Source organism: Triticum aestivum, chromosome 6A, assembly GCF_018294505.1.
Source record: "Triticum aestivum cultivar Chinese Spring chromosome 6A, IWGSC CS RefSeq v2.1, whole genome shotgun sequence".
NCBI lineage: Eukaryota > Viridiplantae > Streptophyta > Magnoliopsida > Poales > Poaceae > Triticum > Triticum aestivum.
In genome coordinates, this window is record NC_057809.1 from 373,117,261 (window position 1) to 373,130,076 (window position 12,816).

Below are 12,816 nucleotides of genomic sequence, written 5' to 3' on the forward strand. Positions count from 1 at the left end.
CCTGATGTCGCGGCCTCCTTGGCCGCCCCCGCCGCGGGCCCTGTTGCAGCCCCCGCCGCGGGCCCTGTCGCTGCGGCCGCACCCCTCACCGGTGTGGTCACTCGGGCTCAGACCGGGACACTTGTCCCAGCATGCGCTACCCGTCGGACGAGTACGCGTGTGCTGCGTCCACATCGGCACCGTCTCCGCTACCCACCTCCGCTCGCGCAGCCCTTCAGGATCCGAACTGGCCAGCTGCGATGCGTGAGGAGTTTGACGCCCTGCAGTGCAACCGTACGTGGCAGCTTGTTGCGCGGCCTCCCCGTGTCAACGTCATCACTGGCAAGTGGGTCTTCCGCCACAAGACTCACCCCGACGGTTCCCTTGAGCGCTACAAGGCGCGTTGGGTGCTGCGCGGCTTTCGCCAGCGTGCCGGCGTGGACTTCACCGACACCTTCGCCCCAATTGTCAAACCGGGCACGATTCGCGCTGTTCTCCAGCTCGTTGTTTCTCGCGCCTGGCCGGTCCACCAGCTCGATGTGTCTAACGCTTTCTTGCATGGCCATCTCGACGAGCAGGTGTTCTATCAGCAGCCTACTGGTTTCGTCAACACCGACTATCCGGACCACGTGTGCTTGCTCTCATGTTCTCTTTACGGGTTGAAGCGGGAGCCTCGGGCCTGGTACCAGCGGATCACGGCCTTCCTTCAGCAGCAGGGGTTCCGGTCCACACGGTCCGATGCCTCCCTGTTTGTTTATCACCAGGGTCCCGCCACCACGTACCTCCTCCTGTACGTCGACGACATCATCCTGACTGCCTCTTCGCCAGCGCTCCTTCAGCAGATTACAGCTCGCCTCGGCACCGAGTTCGCCCTCAAGGACTTGGGGGCTCTCCACTACTTCCTCGACATTGAGGTTGTGCGCCGGGCCACTGGCTTCTTCCTGCACCAGCAGGAGTACGCCTACGAGCTTCTGAAGAGAGCGGGCATGCTTAACTGCAAGCCTGCTACTACGCCTGTCGACACGAAGGCTAAGGTGTCCGCCATCGAGGGTTCTCCGGCGTCTGACGCTCCCTTCTACCGCTACATCGTCGGTGCGCTTCAGTATCTCACATTGGCGCGTCCGGATATTCAGTACGCTGTCCAGCAGGTGTGCCTTCATATGCATGCTCCTCGCGACACTCATTGGGCTCTGGTGAAACGTATTCTTCGGTACATATGTGGCACCACAGCTATGGGTCTCACCCTGACGGCATCACCTGAGCCTTGTCGCCTACTCCGACGCCGACTGGGCTGGGTGTCCCGACACTCGCCGCTCCACTTCCGGCTACTGTGTCTACCTTGGGCCCTCTCTGATTTCGTGGTCGTCTAAACGACAACCCACGGTCTCACGATCGAGCGCCGAGGCTGACTACAGGGTTGTGGCAAACGCCGTCGCGAAGTGCTCTTGGCTACGACAGCTACTTCAGGAGTTGCTATGCGAGGTTACCAAGGCGATGCTTGTTTATTGTGACAACGTCTCCGCGGTGTATCTCGCTACCAACCCTGTCCATCATCAACGAACGAAGCATATTGAGCTCGACATTCACTTTGTCAGGGAGCACGCCGCACTTTGTCGTGTTTGAGTTCTCCATGTGCCCACTGATCAGCAATTCGTCGATGTCATGACGAAGGGACTACCCACCTCGACGTTTGAGGGCTTTCGGTCCACTCTCTGCGTCACCGGTGACACTTCGACTGCGGGGGGCGGGGGGGGTGCGGGGGGGTGCGGGGGTGAACATGTGTGTACATGTACGTAGGTCTGGGTTTTGTATGCTGCACCTGTAGTGTCTCCCCCTGTATATACTTGTATCTTGGGAGACAAGACACCGGTCGCACCCCTTGTACCTATATATATGTGCCTAGTGCACGATCAATAATTATTGATGCACCAAATAATTCTCTACAAATGGAAATGTATCCTCGCCAAAAGGACCAAAATAAATTAAAAAATAATGCGAGTACCAGTTCTAATAGGCTGGGACCACCAATAATCGACATACAGGGCTTTACGGGGTTGTTACGGGCGAGCCAGTATGTGATTCGTCAAAAATCTCTCAGTTTGTGATTCGTCAAAAATCTCTCTGCCCCCCTATTTCAGGTGGGGGGCCATCCCCCAACTAATAGCATGTCTCTAAATCACCTCCTCCGTAATCTTCTGTAGAAACAACCCGTATATGTAGCATTACTCCTGGGACCACTATCCTCTTAATCTTGTTGTCGTTGTTGAGTGACGGACCAATTACTCCTGTAATTCCCGTGGGCTCATGACTCGCGCAAATACAAGGTACGACGCTTAGCACGGGCTGCCACCAACAACCGAGTGACAAACTTACAACCCCTACGCAACAGCAGACTGAGACACAAAGAAAACCCCTTACTCCCGGCAACATTTATAGCCCACAAATATAATCCGACCACTCAGCCTGCCAAGCTGGTAGTTCAAAAATTTCTCAGACTCTATTGCTTTGTAATCCCGGATACTAAAGCGTTAAGGCTGGTGTAGCCTTACCAAGAACTTCCTCAGGGCTCTAACTAAGGGGAGAGGATTCTCAACATGCACAGCATGGCCACTTTCCGGGACAACGATCATTTCACATAGCTCCTGATTGCTACGACAATCAGCTTCACGTTCACCGTACTCTCTTGTCTCGCTGCACATTCGCTCTGCTATCTCTTTAAATTTTACGTCCTTCTCACCTGCAATGATGAGGACAGGCTTCTCCAAGTGTTTCAGGTCTTCCCACAGGGACCTGATACATGGAAACTTACATGAGGTTGCATTTCTTCTCATGCAAAATGCAATGCAATGCACCTATGAAAATGTTTGTCACCTATGCTATCAGTGCGCCATGTTTTACTAATTCATCGGTACTGATAAACTGAATATCTTATGGCCACATGAATATTGCTAAATGGAAATCTTACTGAGAGCAGAAGCTAATCTTACTTTTGTCTCCCTATGCTCGAGTCAGCCAGAACCTTAGATAGATCCGTGATGTTACTGTGTTTTCTGCGTGTCCTCACTAGGGAATCAAACTGTGGGTGTTCTCTTAGACTGCAACAGAAAAGGTTCCAAAAAGAAAAGGCATGTCAAATACTAGTACATGTTATGCAAAATTTCTTCCTACCGTAGAGTCAAGAAATCAAATAAGTTAATTCCTCCACCTGGTCCACATTTTTCCAGAGTACCATGTCTTGATAAAACATTCCAGTCCATAAGTCAACAGGAATTGAGCTCGTGATTTATCAATAGCAGTACGTCGTCTTCTACTTGCTTCATGTCTCAATCCAGGACTCCCCGATATCAAAACAGCTCCACTAATCTGTCTTGACAAGACTACCTTAGGATCATTCAAATAAAGAATGAAACAAACAAGCTGCAATCTTGACAAGATTACCTTTAGATTTTCATTTAGTATCATCTGGAGTGCAATCCTTGCACCCATTGAGTAGCCAACAACAACCACCTCTCCATCGGTTATATTGCATATCAACTTCAGCAACAAGTCTGCAACTGATTGAATTGTAAGAGAGATTTGATTGAAATTTTCATCATCGTGCTGCAGAATTTGGGACTCTCCATGGCCAGGAAGATCAACGGCGATGACCCGTGCACTGGGAGAGAGAGCTTTCATCATGGGAGTCCAGTCCTCACTTGTGCCAAGAAATCCATGAAGAAAAAGAACGACCTTATCCTACATGGGTTAAATCATGGCACTGGTTACTGCAGCAGCACTATCCTATCTCCTAGGGGGAAACAGTATATCTTGTACAACAAGGTAGGCACATAAACCACATTCTTTTAAGTAAGTTGAGCGATACTTACATTTGTACAATCACCAGCCTCTTGAACCTTAACTACATAAGAAAAATGATCCCCATCGACTTGGATAGAATATGAGTTTAGTTTTTCTTCACTATATGTTTTTTCAATCTTCTCATCATTTATATTTAAGTGGTGGAGATAGCCATGGGCATTTTCCACTGAAGCTCCCATTCCATCACCAAGCGGGGGAACAAGAATTTTTAACTTTTGTTCTGATACATCTTCTGTTAACCATTGATATGTTCCAAACCCATGAGCCACAGTTCCACATGAATCATATCTCTTTAGTCTGGAGATTAGGTCATGTTGCCTGTCAACATAATATGCAAACTGTATGTAGGTCGCCAAACCTACAGAACTCTCGTACGCACTACTGATGATAGCCATCTTATCATGCATGTGAGCCCACTTTGCTATATGAGCTGCATTCTCAAAGCCGCCAACAACACTGGGTTTTATAACCTGACCATCAAGATGGAAACAAGGTGAAATATAGAAATGAAAGGAGAAGCTTGAGAAATAGCTCACAGAGTTTATACTTACAACAGCAACTATCCCTGGATGTACAAATTGATGAAGCTTTTGGATTGGATCCCCCTTAAGGTTGTCGATACTCTCGTCCAAAGCAACAGGCAAACCACTGTTTTCACAGAACTTGATGAGATCATGTACAGAGCTCACTGGTTCCTGTCAAGTAAGAAACATGAAGATTCCCAAGAAAGAACAAGATGAATGTCGCTTGGGAAATGGGAGCTCTATAATAATAAGGTGCAGCAAAAGGAAGTCGAGTTTCACATTTTCTCTATTTTGAAGTTTCTAATACAGCAGATGAATAAAGTGTAGGTTACCTCAATGTATTGCAAACAAAGGCTTTTTACTCTGGATCCAAATTCAATTGCTTGCTTGTATGTCCATTTTCGATTTGCATCGGCACGGATATTGATCTTATATCCTACAACCTCTCTTATTTTTTGAATAACAGCTGCATCTTCAACGGGACTTGCACGACGTCCAACCTTCACAAGAGATTTTAGAAATAATTTTCTTCATATTGCTTGATTAGCAGATATAATATTTTGAAACAGAAAAAAGTTCAATTAAACAAGTGGAAGAACTACCTTCAGTTTCACTGTGGTAAAGCCTTCATCAACAAGTTTAGTCACAGCAAGTGCTACCTCCATCGGAGTACCGTCGGAGTCTAAGAGTGCACAGATATGTATGCCTGCAGAACTGTTCTGATTATATTCCACCAGACTCTGATCTCTTAGTAAGGGGTTGGAACCAGTGAGAATTTCAGATAATCTACATTTCCGCTGTGACGCCAGCAAATTAAGAATGGCCATCTCCAGGCCACACTTGACACTTGGAAATACAGAAGAAGGCTGAGAAGGAAAAAGAAAGAGAGGAGTTCAATCTCTTGAGATGTCAGACATGAATGGTCACCAAGTTTCTCGAGTTATCTTACAGGAATCCCAATGTTTGTCCATATCCAATTGGAGAAAGACCCTCTCAACAAAGGAACAACATCTAGCTCACAATCTTTCACTCTGTGAAACAGAAACCTAAGTTGCTCTTCAACATCTATTATATCCTCCTGGTGAATTTCGATTGGTGCAACCTGTTATATGAAATGTATAAAAGATACTTAAGTTTGAAGTACTCCCTCCGATCCATATTACTCGTCACAGCTGTACAACTTTAGTACAAAAAAAACTGAAAAGGCATTAACTCGAATAACCTTACTCTGTAAGATGTAAAATAGGAAGGTTGTCACATCCCATTTTATAAATTAGGATGTTAATAGAATCATTTATTGCGTACCATGGTTTCAATACATTTTGAATTTTTTCAGAATATTCAGATATTTTTCACTGAAGAAAATTAGTGAGAGAAGATAATATAACTTGTTCAAAATAAAAAGAGTTGGAAAAATGTTGGAATATTATTTGGAGTTTATTAAGACTTTTGGGAATTATTCAGTTTATTAAGACTAATTTTGGGAGTCATTCAGCTTGTGCCACCCATTCAAGGTGGAGACGCACTAAGCCGACCAAGCCGCTGCAATCAGCAGACTACTGCACAGAGACAGGGATGTCTCGATGCGAGAGCGCCAGTAACCAGAAAATGGAGAAAGGGAAGAGAAGTGGAATTTCCATGCGCATCTCAAAGCATTGAATGGCCAAGATAGCAGTTAACCAGCGATTGGTTGATAGATTTGTTTTCTCCTATATATATACACACACATTGATACACACCTATAATATAAGATGATCCAACGAGCCTTAACAGGCTCCCAAGACAACATTGATACATCCAATTTTACCTATATATATAAATGTGCATGTGGTAAATATGCAGGAAACCCCTCATACAGTGTGAAGAAAATATACAGGCTACATAAAACATAATATAACTCTAACATACACTACCCCAACTTGTTTGGGACTGAAAGGCTTTGTTGTTATTGCAACTCAAAATGGCAACTTAAGTTAGCATAAATAAAAGATGCCATATAAATTGTAGTGGTGATAAAAACAAACCTCACCAAATCCTACAATGTTGTCATCCATACGTAGCTTCAGAATGAAGCCTTCATGGAAACAACTGCTATCTGAAATTCCTGAAGTACGAGGCGCAGAAAGCTGGATTCTGTGCAAAAGAAGGTTTGAGGGTAATGCCAGGAATGAGTGGGCTGCATATTAATTGGTTACGGACATACCTGTACAACATGTACTCTATTGCATGAATTTTCGTTTTGTACATGCGATCTAAATCACTCGTAGTGCTAGAATACGGATCCCCGAGAAGATAATCCAGATAGTGGGTTGCAGTATTATCAACGAACATACTTATAGTTCTGCAGAACAAGGAGAAACATATAAACTCACAGGGTAGACTAAATTACTGTTAGAACAGATTTGAATGTAAACCTATGAAAGTTGGCATTCTCATCAATCTGGTTCTCTACTTCCACCACACAATCAAGGTGTTCTGCATGGGTCTTCACCAATGTATCATGAAGTTCTGCTTTTGTTTGAACCAAAAAATGCTTCACTCTGCAACACAACCGGTGACATCGGTGAGACACAAAATTTTGCAGTCAACACTAGGAAGTACTTCATCATATAACAAAGCTGACTCCGTAACCAATTATGTAAAACTGGCAGAAGTCTTAACAGACACCATTTTATCAATGTTGGAGTGTGTGTGTGTGTGTAATACTCTGGTTGTACAGGGTCTAAACTGAAAAGAGTTAATAAAAAGGAGAGGGTGTGCGGGCGGGCGGGGGGGAGCGGGGCAGATATTTTCCCCCAAAATTCAATATGGTATCGGAGCTAGGTTTCCAAGAGGTGGTGGCCGCAGCGGCTGTGGAGGAGTGCTGCTCCATGATGGCTGGAGGTGAGGGGGAGAATTACCGAAAAAGGCTTTCGCCCTGCTTTATAAATAAAGCAACCACCGAGCACAAAGTTATCAAGGTACCAACCGAACAACACACGCACACGCACACAACGCCACCGCAGGCAGGGTCCAACATACACGCAAACGGACAAAACCCAGGTTCAGCTGTGGGCACAGCACAAGCCCAACACAAGCGCACGACACGCACAACACACAAATGGCAGTGGTGAGGTAGAGAAGATCTAATCCGGCTCCGGTGGTGGTGGGGGAAGCGGTGGGGCCATCCGGAGAGCCATCGCACGAAGCTGGGTGATGATGGAGGTGATGGCATCTCTCTCCCGGGGACAGCTAAGCGGCCGCCAAAGCTGCAAGTAACCAGACCATTTGAATACGCTGAATCACAAGCTTATTCCTAACAGTCCACAGCGTCCAGGCAAGCACCCCGATGATCAGCCACCTAATGTGGCGAACCGAGGGTGCTAACGCCTGGAGTTCGGCGAAGAGAGTGGGGAAGCTGTTGTGGTCCCAGCTTCCACTCACTATTTTGCGGAAACAGCTCCATAGGAACTACACGGACACGCAGGTGAAGAAGATATGGTTCGAATCCTCTTCAGGCCCGCAGAGCGGACACCGCCCATCACCGGCGCCATTGTGTTTCAGGACCTCCACGCCGGACGGGAGGCGGCCGCAGATCCAATGCCACAAGAATATCCTAATCTTCAAGGGGAGCCGGATCTCCCAGATGGTGGTGAGCGCCTCATGGCCCGGCGAAGGGGCGATGGCCTGGTAGAGAGATTTAGTGGAGAATTGCCCAGAAGGCTCTAGACGCCACCTGGAACGGTCATCTTCTATCTCAAGATCAGGCTCGTGTAACGCAATGCAGTCTAACAGCTCCTGCCAATCAGCGTTCTCAGCCGGGCCAAACGGTCTCCGGAACGCGAGTTGCCCTAAGTCAATAAGGGCCGTTGCGACGGAAATCCGCGGATCAACCGCGATGGTGAATAGGTCGGGAAAGCGGGCCTCGAGGGGCATGTCCCCAGCCCATCTACCGAACCAGAACCTCGTGGCGGTGCCAGATCCAACCGCGATCGAGGTTCCGATGCGGAGGACAGGAAGGAGCTGAATGATGGATTGCCAGAACTGGGAGCCCCCCAGACTGCTGGCAGAAGGCGAGAGGCTGGCCACGGAGGTATTTCTGCTGAATGAGGCGAAGCCACAAGCCACCCTCTCCGTTGGCAATCCGCCATAGCCACCGCGTCAGGAGGGCTATGTTCATGCGTTTGGAGGACATGATCCCGAGACCACCCTGGTCGCGCGGTATACAGATCTCCGACCACCGAACCATGTGGTATTTCTGCTTATCGCCCTCGCCGGCCCAGAAGAAGCGCCCCTGAACTGTGGCAATCTCATGATGTAGAGTCTCAGAAAGGCTGTAGAAGCTCATGATGAATAAGAGCAGGCTGGCGAGGGACGAGTTAATGAGCATCGTCCGGGCCACCTTCGAGAGCCACCGGCCCTGCCAGGGCTCGATGTGGTGTTGTAGCTTCTCCACCGTGGGTCGCAGCTCTGCCACCGTGAGCCTCGGATCACTAATGGGGATCCCCAGATAAGTCGTGGGGAAACACCCAAGCTGGCAATTAAGCCGATCCGCGATGTTGTGCAGTTCGTCTTGGGAGTATCCCAAGACCATCACCGCACTCTTGTCGAAGTTGATCCTGAGGCCAGACATCTGCTGGAAGCAAAGCAGGAGGAACTTCAAGTTCATGATGTCGCTCGCCGAGCCTTCCACCATGATAATGGTGTCATCCGCATATTGGAGAAGGGAGATCCCGTTCCCCTCAGCAAGATGCGGGACTATGCCCTTAATGTGGCCCGCGAGCAAGCATTCCCGAAGGAAGGGCCAACTGACCGTGTCATATGCCTTGTGGAAATCCAGTTTCAGGAAGACTGCCTTGAGGTGTTTGGTGTGAACCTCATGGAGTGCTTCGTGAAAAACCAGGACTCCGTCAAGGATATATCGGCCCTGGATAAATGCCGACTGATCAGGGTGAGTGATCCGGTCGGCAATGGGGGCCACCCTAATGGCGTACCCCTTCGCGAGGATGCGGAGGATGACATTAATCACGGTAATCGGCCAAAATTGGCGGATATCCGAAGCCCCGGTCACTTTGGGGATGAGGGTGATTATCACAAAGTTCAGCCTATTGAGGTCGATGGACCCAACAAAGAACTCCTCAAACAGGGACATCACCTCCGGCTTGATTACCTCCCAGAAGGTCTGGAAGAATTTCACTGGGAGGCCATCCGGACGGGGGGCCGAAGAGGGGTTCATGCCCTTAATTGCCGCCCACACTTCAGCCTCGGAGAACGGGGCCGTAAGGGCCGCGTTGTCTGCATGCGAGACACAACTGTGGGCCGGCCAAATGTCTTGCGCAAGGGCAAGACCTCCTCGAGGGGAGGCAGAGAATAGGTCTCTGTAAAAGCCGTCTACATGGGCCCGGATGTCCTCCGGCCGCTGCAGGAGGGTCTCTCCGTCCCAAAGAAGCGGGATGGAGTTACGGCGTCGCCGGCCGTTAGCGATGGCCTGGAAGTAGGCGGTATTGGCATCCCCCTTGAGGACCCAATTCTGCGTACCCCGCAAGCGCCAGTAAGCCTCCTCATCCGTGTAGATGACCGTGAGCTGGTCTTCCAGGTCATACCTAAGCATCCATTCCTCGGCTAAGAGGCCTGCGGCATCAGCCCGCAGATCGAGGGATTGGATGGCCTCAAGTAGGGCTTTCTTACGCTCGCGGCTGTCCTGACCCGCGTTAGCACCCCATCCTTTCATGAATTGTTGTGACCGCTTAGCACAAAAGTGCCAGGAGTCGACGGCCGAGAGGGCTCGATGAGGAGCATCACGCGCCTCGCGCCATCGGGCGGCCACCGCTGCGACAAACCCAGGTTGGCGCAACCAGAAGGTTTTGAAGCGGAAGCGGGGCGGCAGGAGGGGACACTCGTTCTCCGAAGAGAGGAGAAGGGGCACGTGATCGAAACCAATCCGCGTAATCGCCCGAAGCGATGCTAGGGGGCAACGAATGTCCCACTCAGGAGAAGCGAAGACCCTGTCTAGGACTGAGCGGGTCGGCTCCACTTGTCGGTTGGTCCAAGTGAACCTGGCCCCTACTCTATCGAGCTTGCGAAGACCCATGTCCGCGATGCAGTCATTGAACATCTGCATCCGGGGGAAGTTGACCAAATTATTACTCTTGTCTTCCTCCGTCCGGATGAGGTTGTAGTCGCCGCCCACCACTACCGGTAGCTGGGCGGCTGCCACCTTCCTACGAAGTTCAGCGAGGAAGGCCTCGGATCGGCGGTGATCGGCCGGGCCATACACCGCAATAATCTCCCATTTGAAGTTTAGGGCATGCTCGAATATCTCCATGCTAACGAAGAGCTCGCCCCGGTCCATGCTTCCAACCTCAAAGGTGGCATCCTTCACCCCTAGAAGGATACCACTCGAGTGGCCCGTACTCCCACTAGAAGGGAGCCAGTGCCAAGCAAATAGGTCGGAGCTCAAATGCTCGAGCTCCGACAGGGAAAATTCCGTACGCATCGTTTCTTGGATGGCCACAATGTCAATTCGCTCGGTCCGCATGTACTCTATCAGTTGGCGGCGTCGGCCGTCTTGGCCGAAGCCACGGATGTTCTAGAAGAGGGTCCGCATCACGAATCCATCGAGAGGTTGCTTGACCCCAAGACTCGTGATGCACTCTGGGCGCGGAGGGCTGCGGTGCGGGAGCGGGTACGACCCCGGATCTCCACCAGATCGGCCGCCGCACGCGGCTGGATGCTCGGGGTAGCCCCGGCAGGGGCACCCGAGGAGGACTGATGGCGCGCGCGGGTCTCGCAAGACGCCCATCGAGAATCTCCCGCGCGCGAATTGCCTCAATCTGAACTAACGGGGGCGCGACCTCTCCCCTGAACACGATGGCCGAGTCCGCTGCCACCTTTACGAGGTGGCCGAGCGGAGCTGACTCTAGAGCAGAGAACAAGCAAGTAGCAAGAGTGGCTAGGATGGACTGAGTACCTGCCTCAAGGTTCCAGGCAGCGGCCCGGAGCTCTACCCGCTCGGGGATAGGCAGAGCTGGGCTACCCACCGGCCTGGTCGCCTCGATCCGAGCATTGCGACGAGAGGACGTCACCGGGGACGAGGTCGATCTGCCTCGCCTGGAATAGGCCGCAGTCCGAGGCGGGAGTGGGGGGCGGCCACAGGGGTGGTCACCACAGCCGACTCCTCACCTAGGGCGGTGCACGTGGAGCTCGGGGGCAGGGTTGGAGGAGCCAAGGACCTGACGATGACCAGAGCCTGCGGGGTCGGAGCCAAATCGGCACCAGGGGGGATCAGTCACCCCCTGGTCCGACAGGGTCGGCTCGGTGGGAGGGGTCGCGGGTGGCGGGTCCCGGTCCCACCCCTCCACCTCGGGGAGTGCAGGAGCAGCAGGGAGATCAGGGCAGGGGGCGGCGAGTCGATCTCCGCAGAGGGCGCAGTGGGGATGCCAGAGATAGCACCAGCGGGGGAGCGCCGGGATGAAGCCGGGAAGACCTAGAGACTCATGTCCGACACGTCGCTGCCATCAGCGGGGAGTGGAGGGGCCGAGAGTGCGGCCGACCCCTGCGCCACCCCTGGCGGTGGAGACAGGAGGCTGCTCGCGGCAGGGGCTGTCCTGGTATTCCTCATCGCCGTCCTCCGAGCCAGAGTCGTGGCCGTGGCGGGGATCACGGTCGCTGCAATGACCCCCCGTGCCCCCACCACCAGGGCCACCCCCAAGAGGTTGTCGTCAGGGATGCGGGGGCGGCCGATGTGGTTGGACGGCTCGGGAGAGATCTGGAGGTCAAAACCCTGGTCGTTGAAGAACACCCGAATCGTGGCACGAAGCTTGGACGAGTCAAGGGATTTGACCTTGACCCGCACTTCCTCCTCCTTGCGGAGGGAGAGCTCATCCACCACCACCACCACTGCCAAGGGGTCTCGGATAGGCACAGAGATGTCCACCACGAGCTTGTTGAGCGCGAGGGTGATGTCATCGCTGCGGGTACCATAGCCGTCACTGACCATGTCAGAGAACACCACCGAGAACTGGTTGTCAACCAGCAGAGTGACCTGCCAGTCCCAGGAGCAGTGGTAGAGGTGGTTGAGCTCGGTCTCGATCATCTCCGGAGACGCCACCCCATCCCGCACAGTGACAATCGCTAGAAGCGAGGGTGAGGGCGGGGGGATGTCAGGCACCTCGATGTGGAAGAAGCCAAGGCCTTCGATCCCATGGCCATACATCATCAACTCCTCCGACATCGGCCATCAGGGCATAGGGCAGCCAGATGGTCGGGGTCGGAGCACACAAAGCAGCACTGGGAGCGGGTACATGCCACCTGGGAGTGTCCAGCGAGTCCGCAGTTGAAGCACTTGGCGAGGTCGGCGGCGCGGTCATCTGGGAGCAATGCGGCCGACGCGGTGGTCGTCGGGTCGTGCGGAGGACAGGTGGGCAGGGTCGCGTCATTGCCGCGGCCCAGCCCTCTCTTCTTCTTCCGCTTGGGC

General features: G+C 51.8%; 1 protein-coding gene across 6 annotated transcripts in view; it reads right to left on the minus strand.

Annotated features, from left to right (window-relative positions):
- Positions 1 to 2,380: 2,380 nt before the first annotated feature.
- The window catches only part of LOC123127572 (protein PHYLLO, chloroplastic), a 26,556-nt gene continuing 16,120 nt past the window's right edge, over positions 2,381 to 12,816 (minus strand). For all 6 annotated transcript variants that reach the window (XM_044547317.1, XM_044547316.1, XM_044547318.1 and 3 more), the window contains 12 exons: positions 6,776 to 6,901; positions 6,565 to 6,702; positions 6,386 to 6,494; positions 5,311 to 5,463; positions 4,964 to 5,227; positions 4,694 to 4,861; positions 4,389 to 4,532; positions 3,846 to 4,307; positions 3,418 to 3,714; positions 3,185 to 3,342; positions 2,967 to 3,074; positions 2,381 to 2,769 (listed from right to left, as the gene is read on the minus strand). In XM_044547317.1, coding sequence (XP_044403252.1) covers positions 2,508 to 2,769; positions 2,967 to 3,074; positions 3,185 to 3,342; positions 3,418 to 3,714; positions 3,846 to 4,307; positions 4,389 to 4,532; positions 4,694 to 4,861; positions 4,964 to 5,227; positions 5,311 to 5,463; positions 6,386 to 6,494; positions 6,565 to 6,702; positions 6,776 to 6,901 — 2,389 coding nt within the window. In that variant the 3' untranslated portion in view covers positions 2,381 to 2,507. The remainder of the gene's footprint in view (positions 2,770 to 2,966; positions 3,075 to 3,184; positions 3,343 to 3,417; positions 3,715 to 3,845; positions 4,308 to 4,388; positions 4,533 to 4,693; positions 4,862 to 4,963; positions 5,228 to 5,310; positions 5,464 to 6,385; positions 6,495 to 6,564; positions 6,703 to 6,775; positions 6,902 to 12,816) is intronic.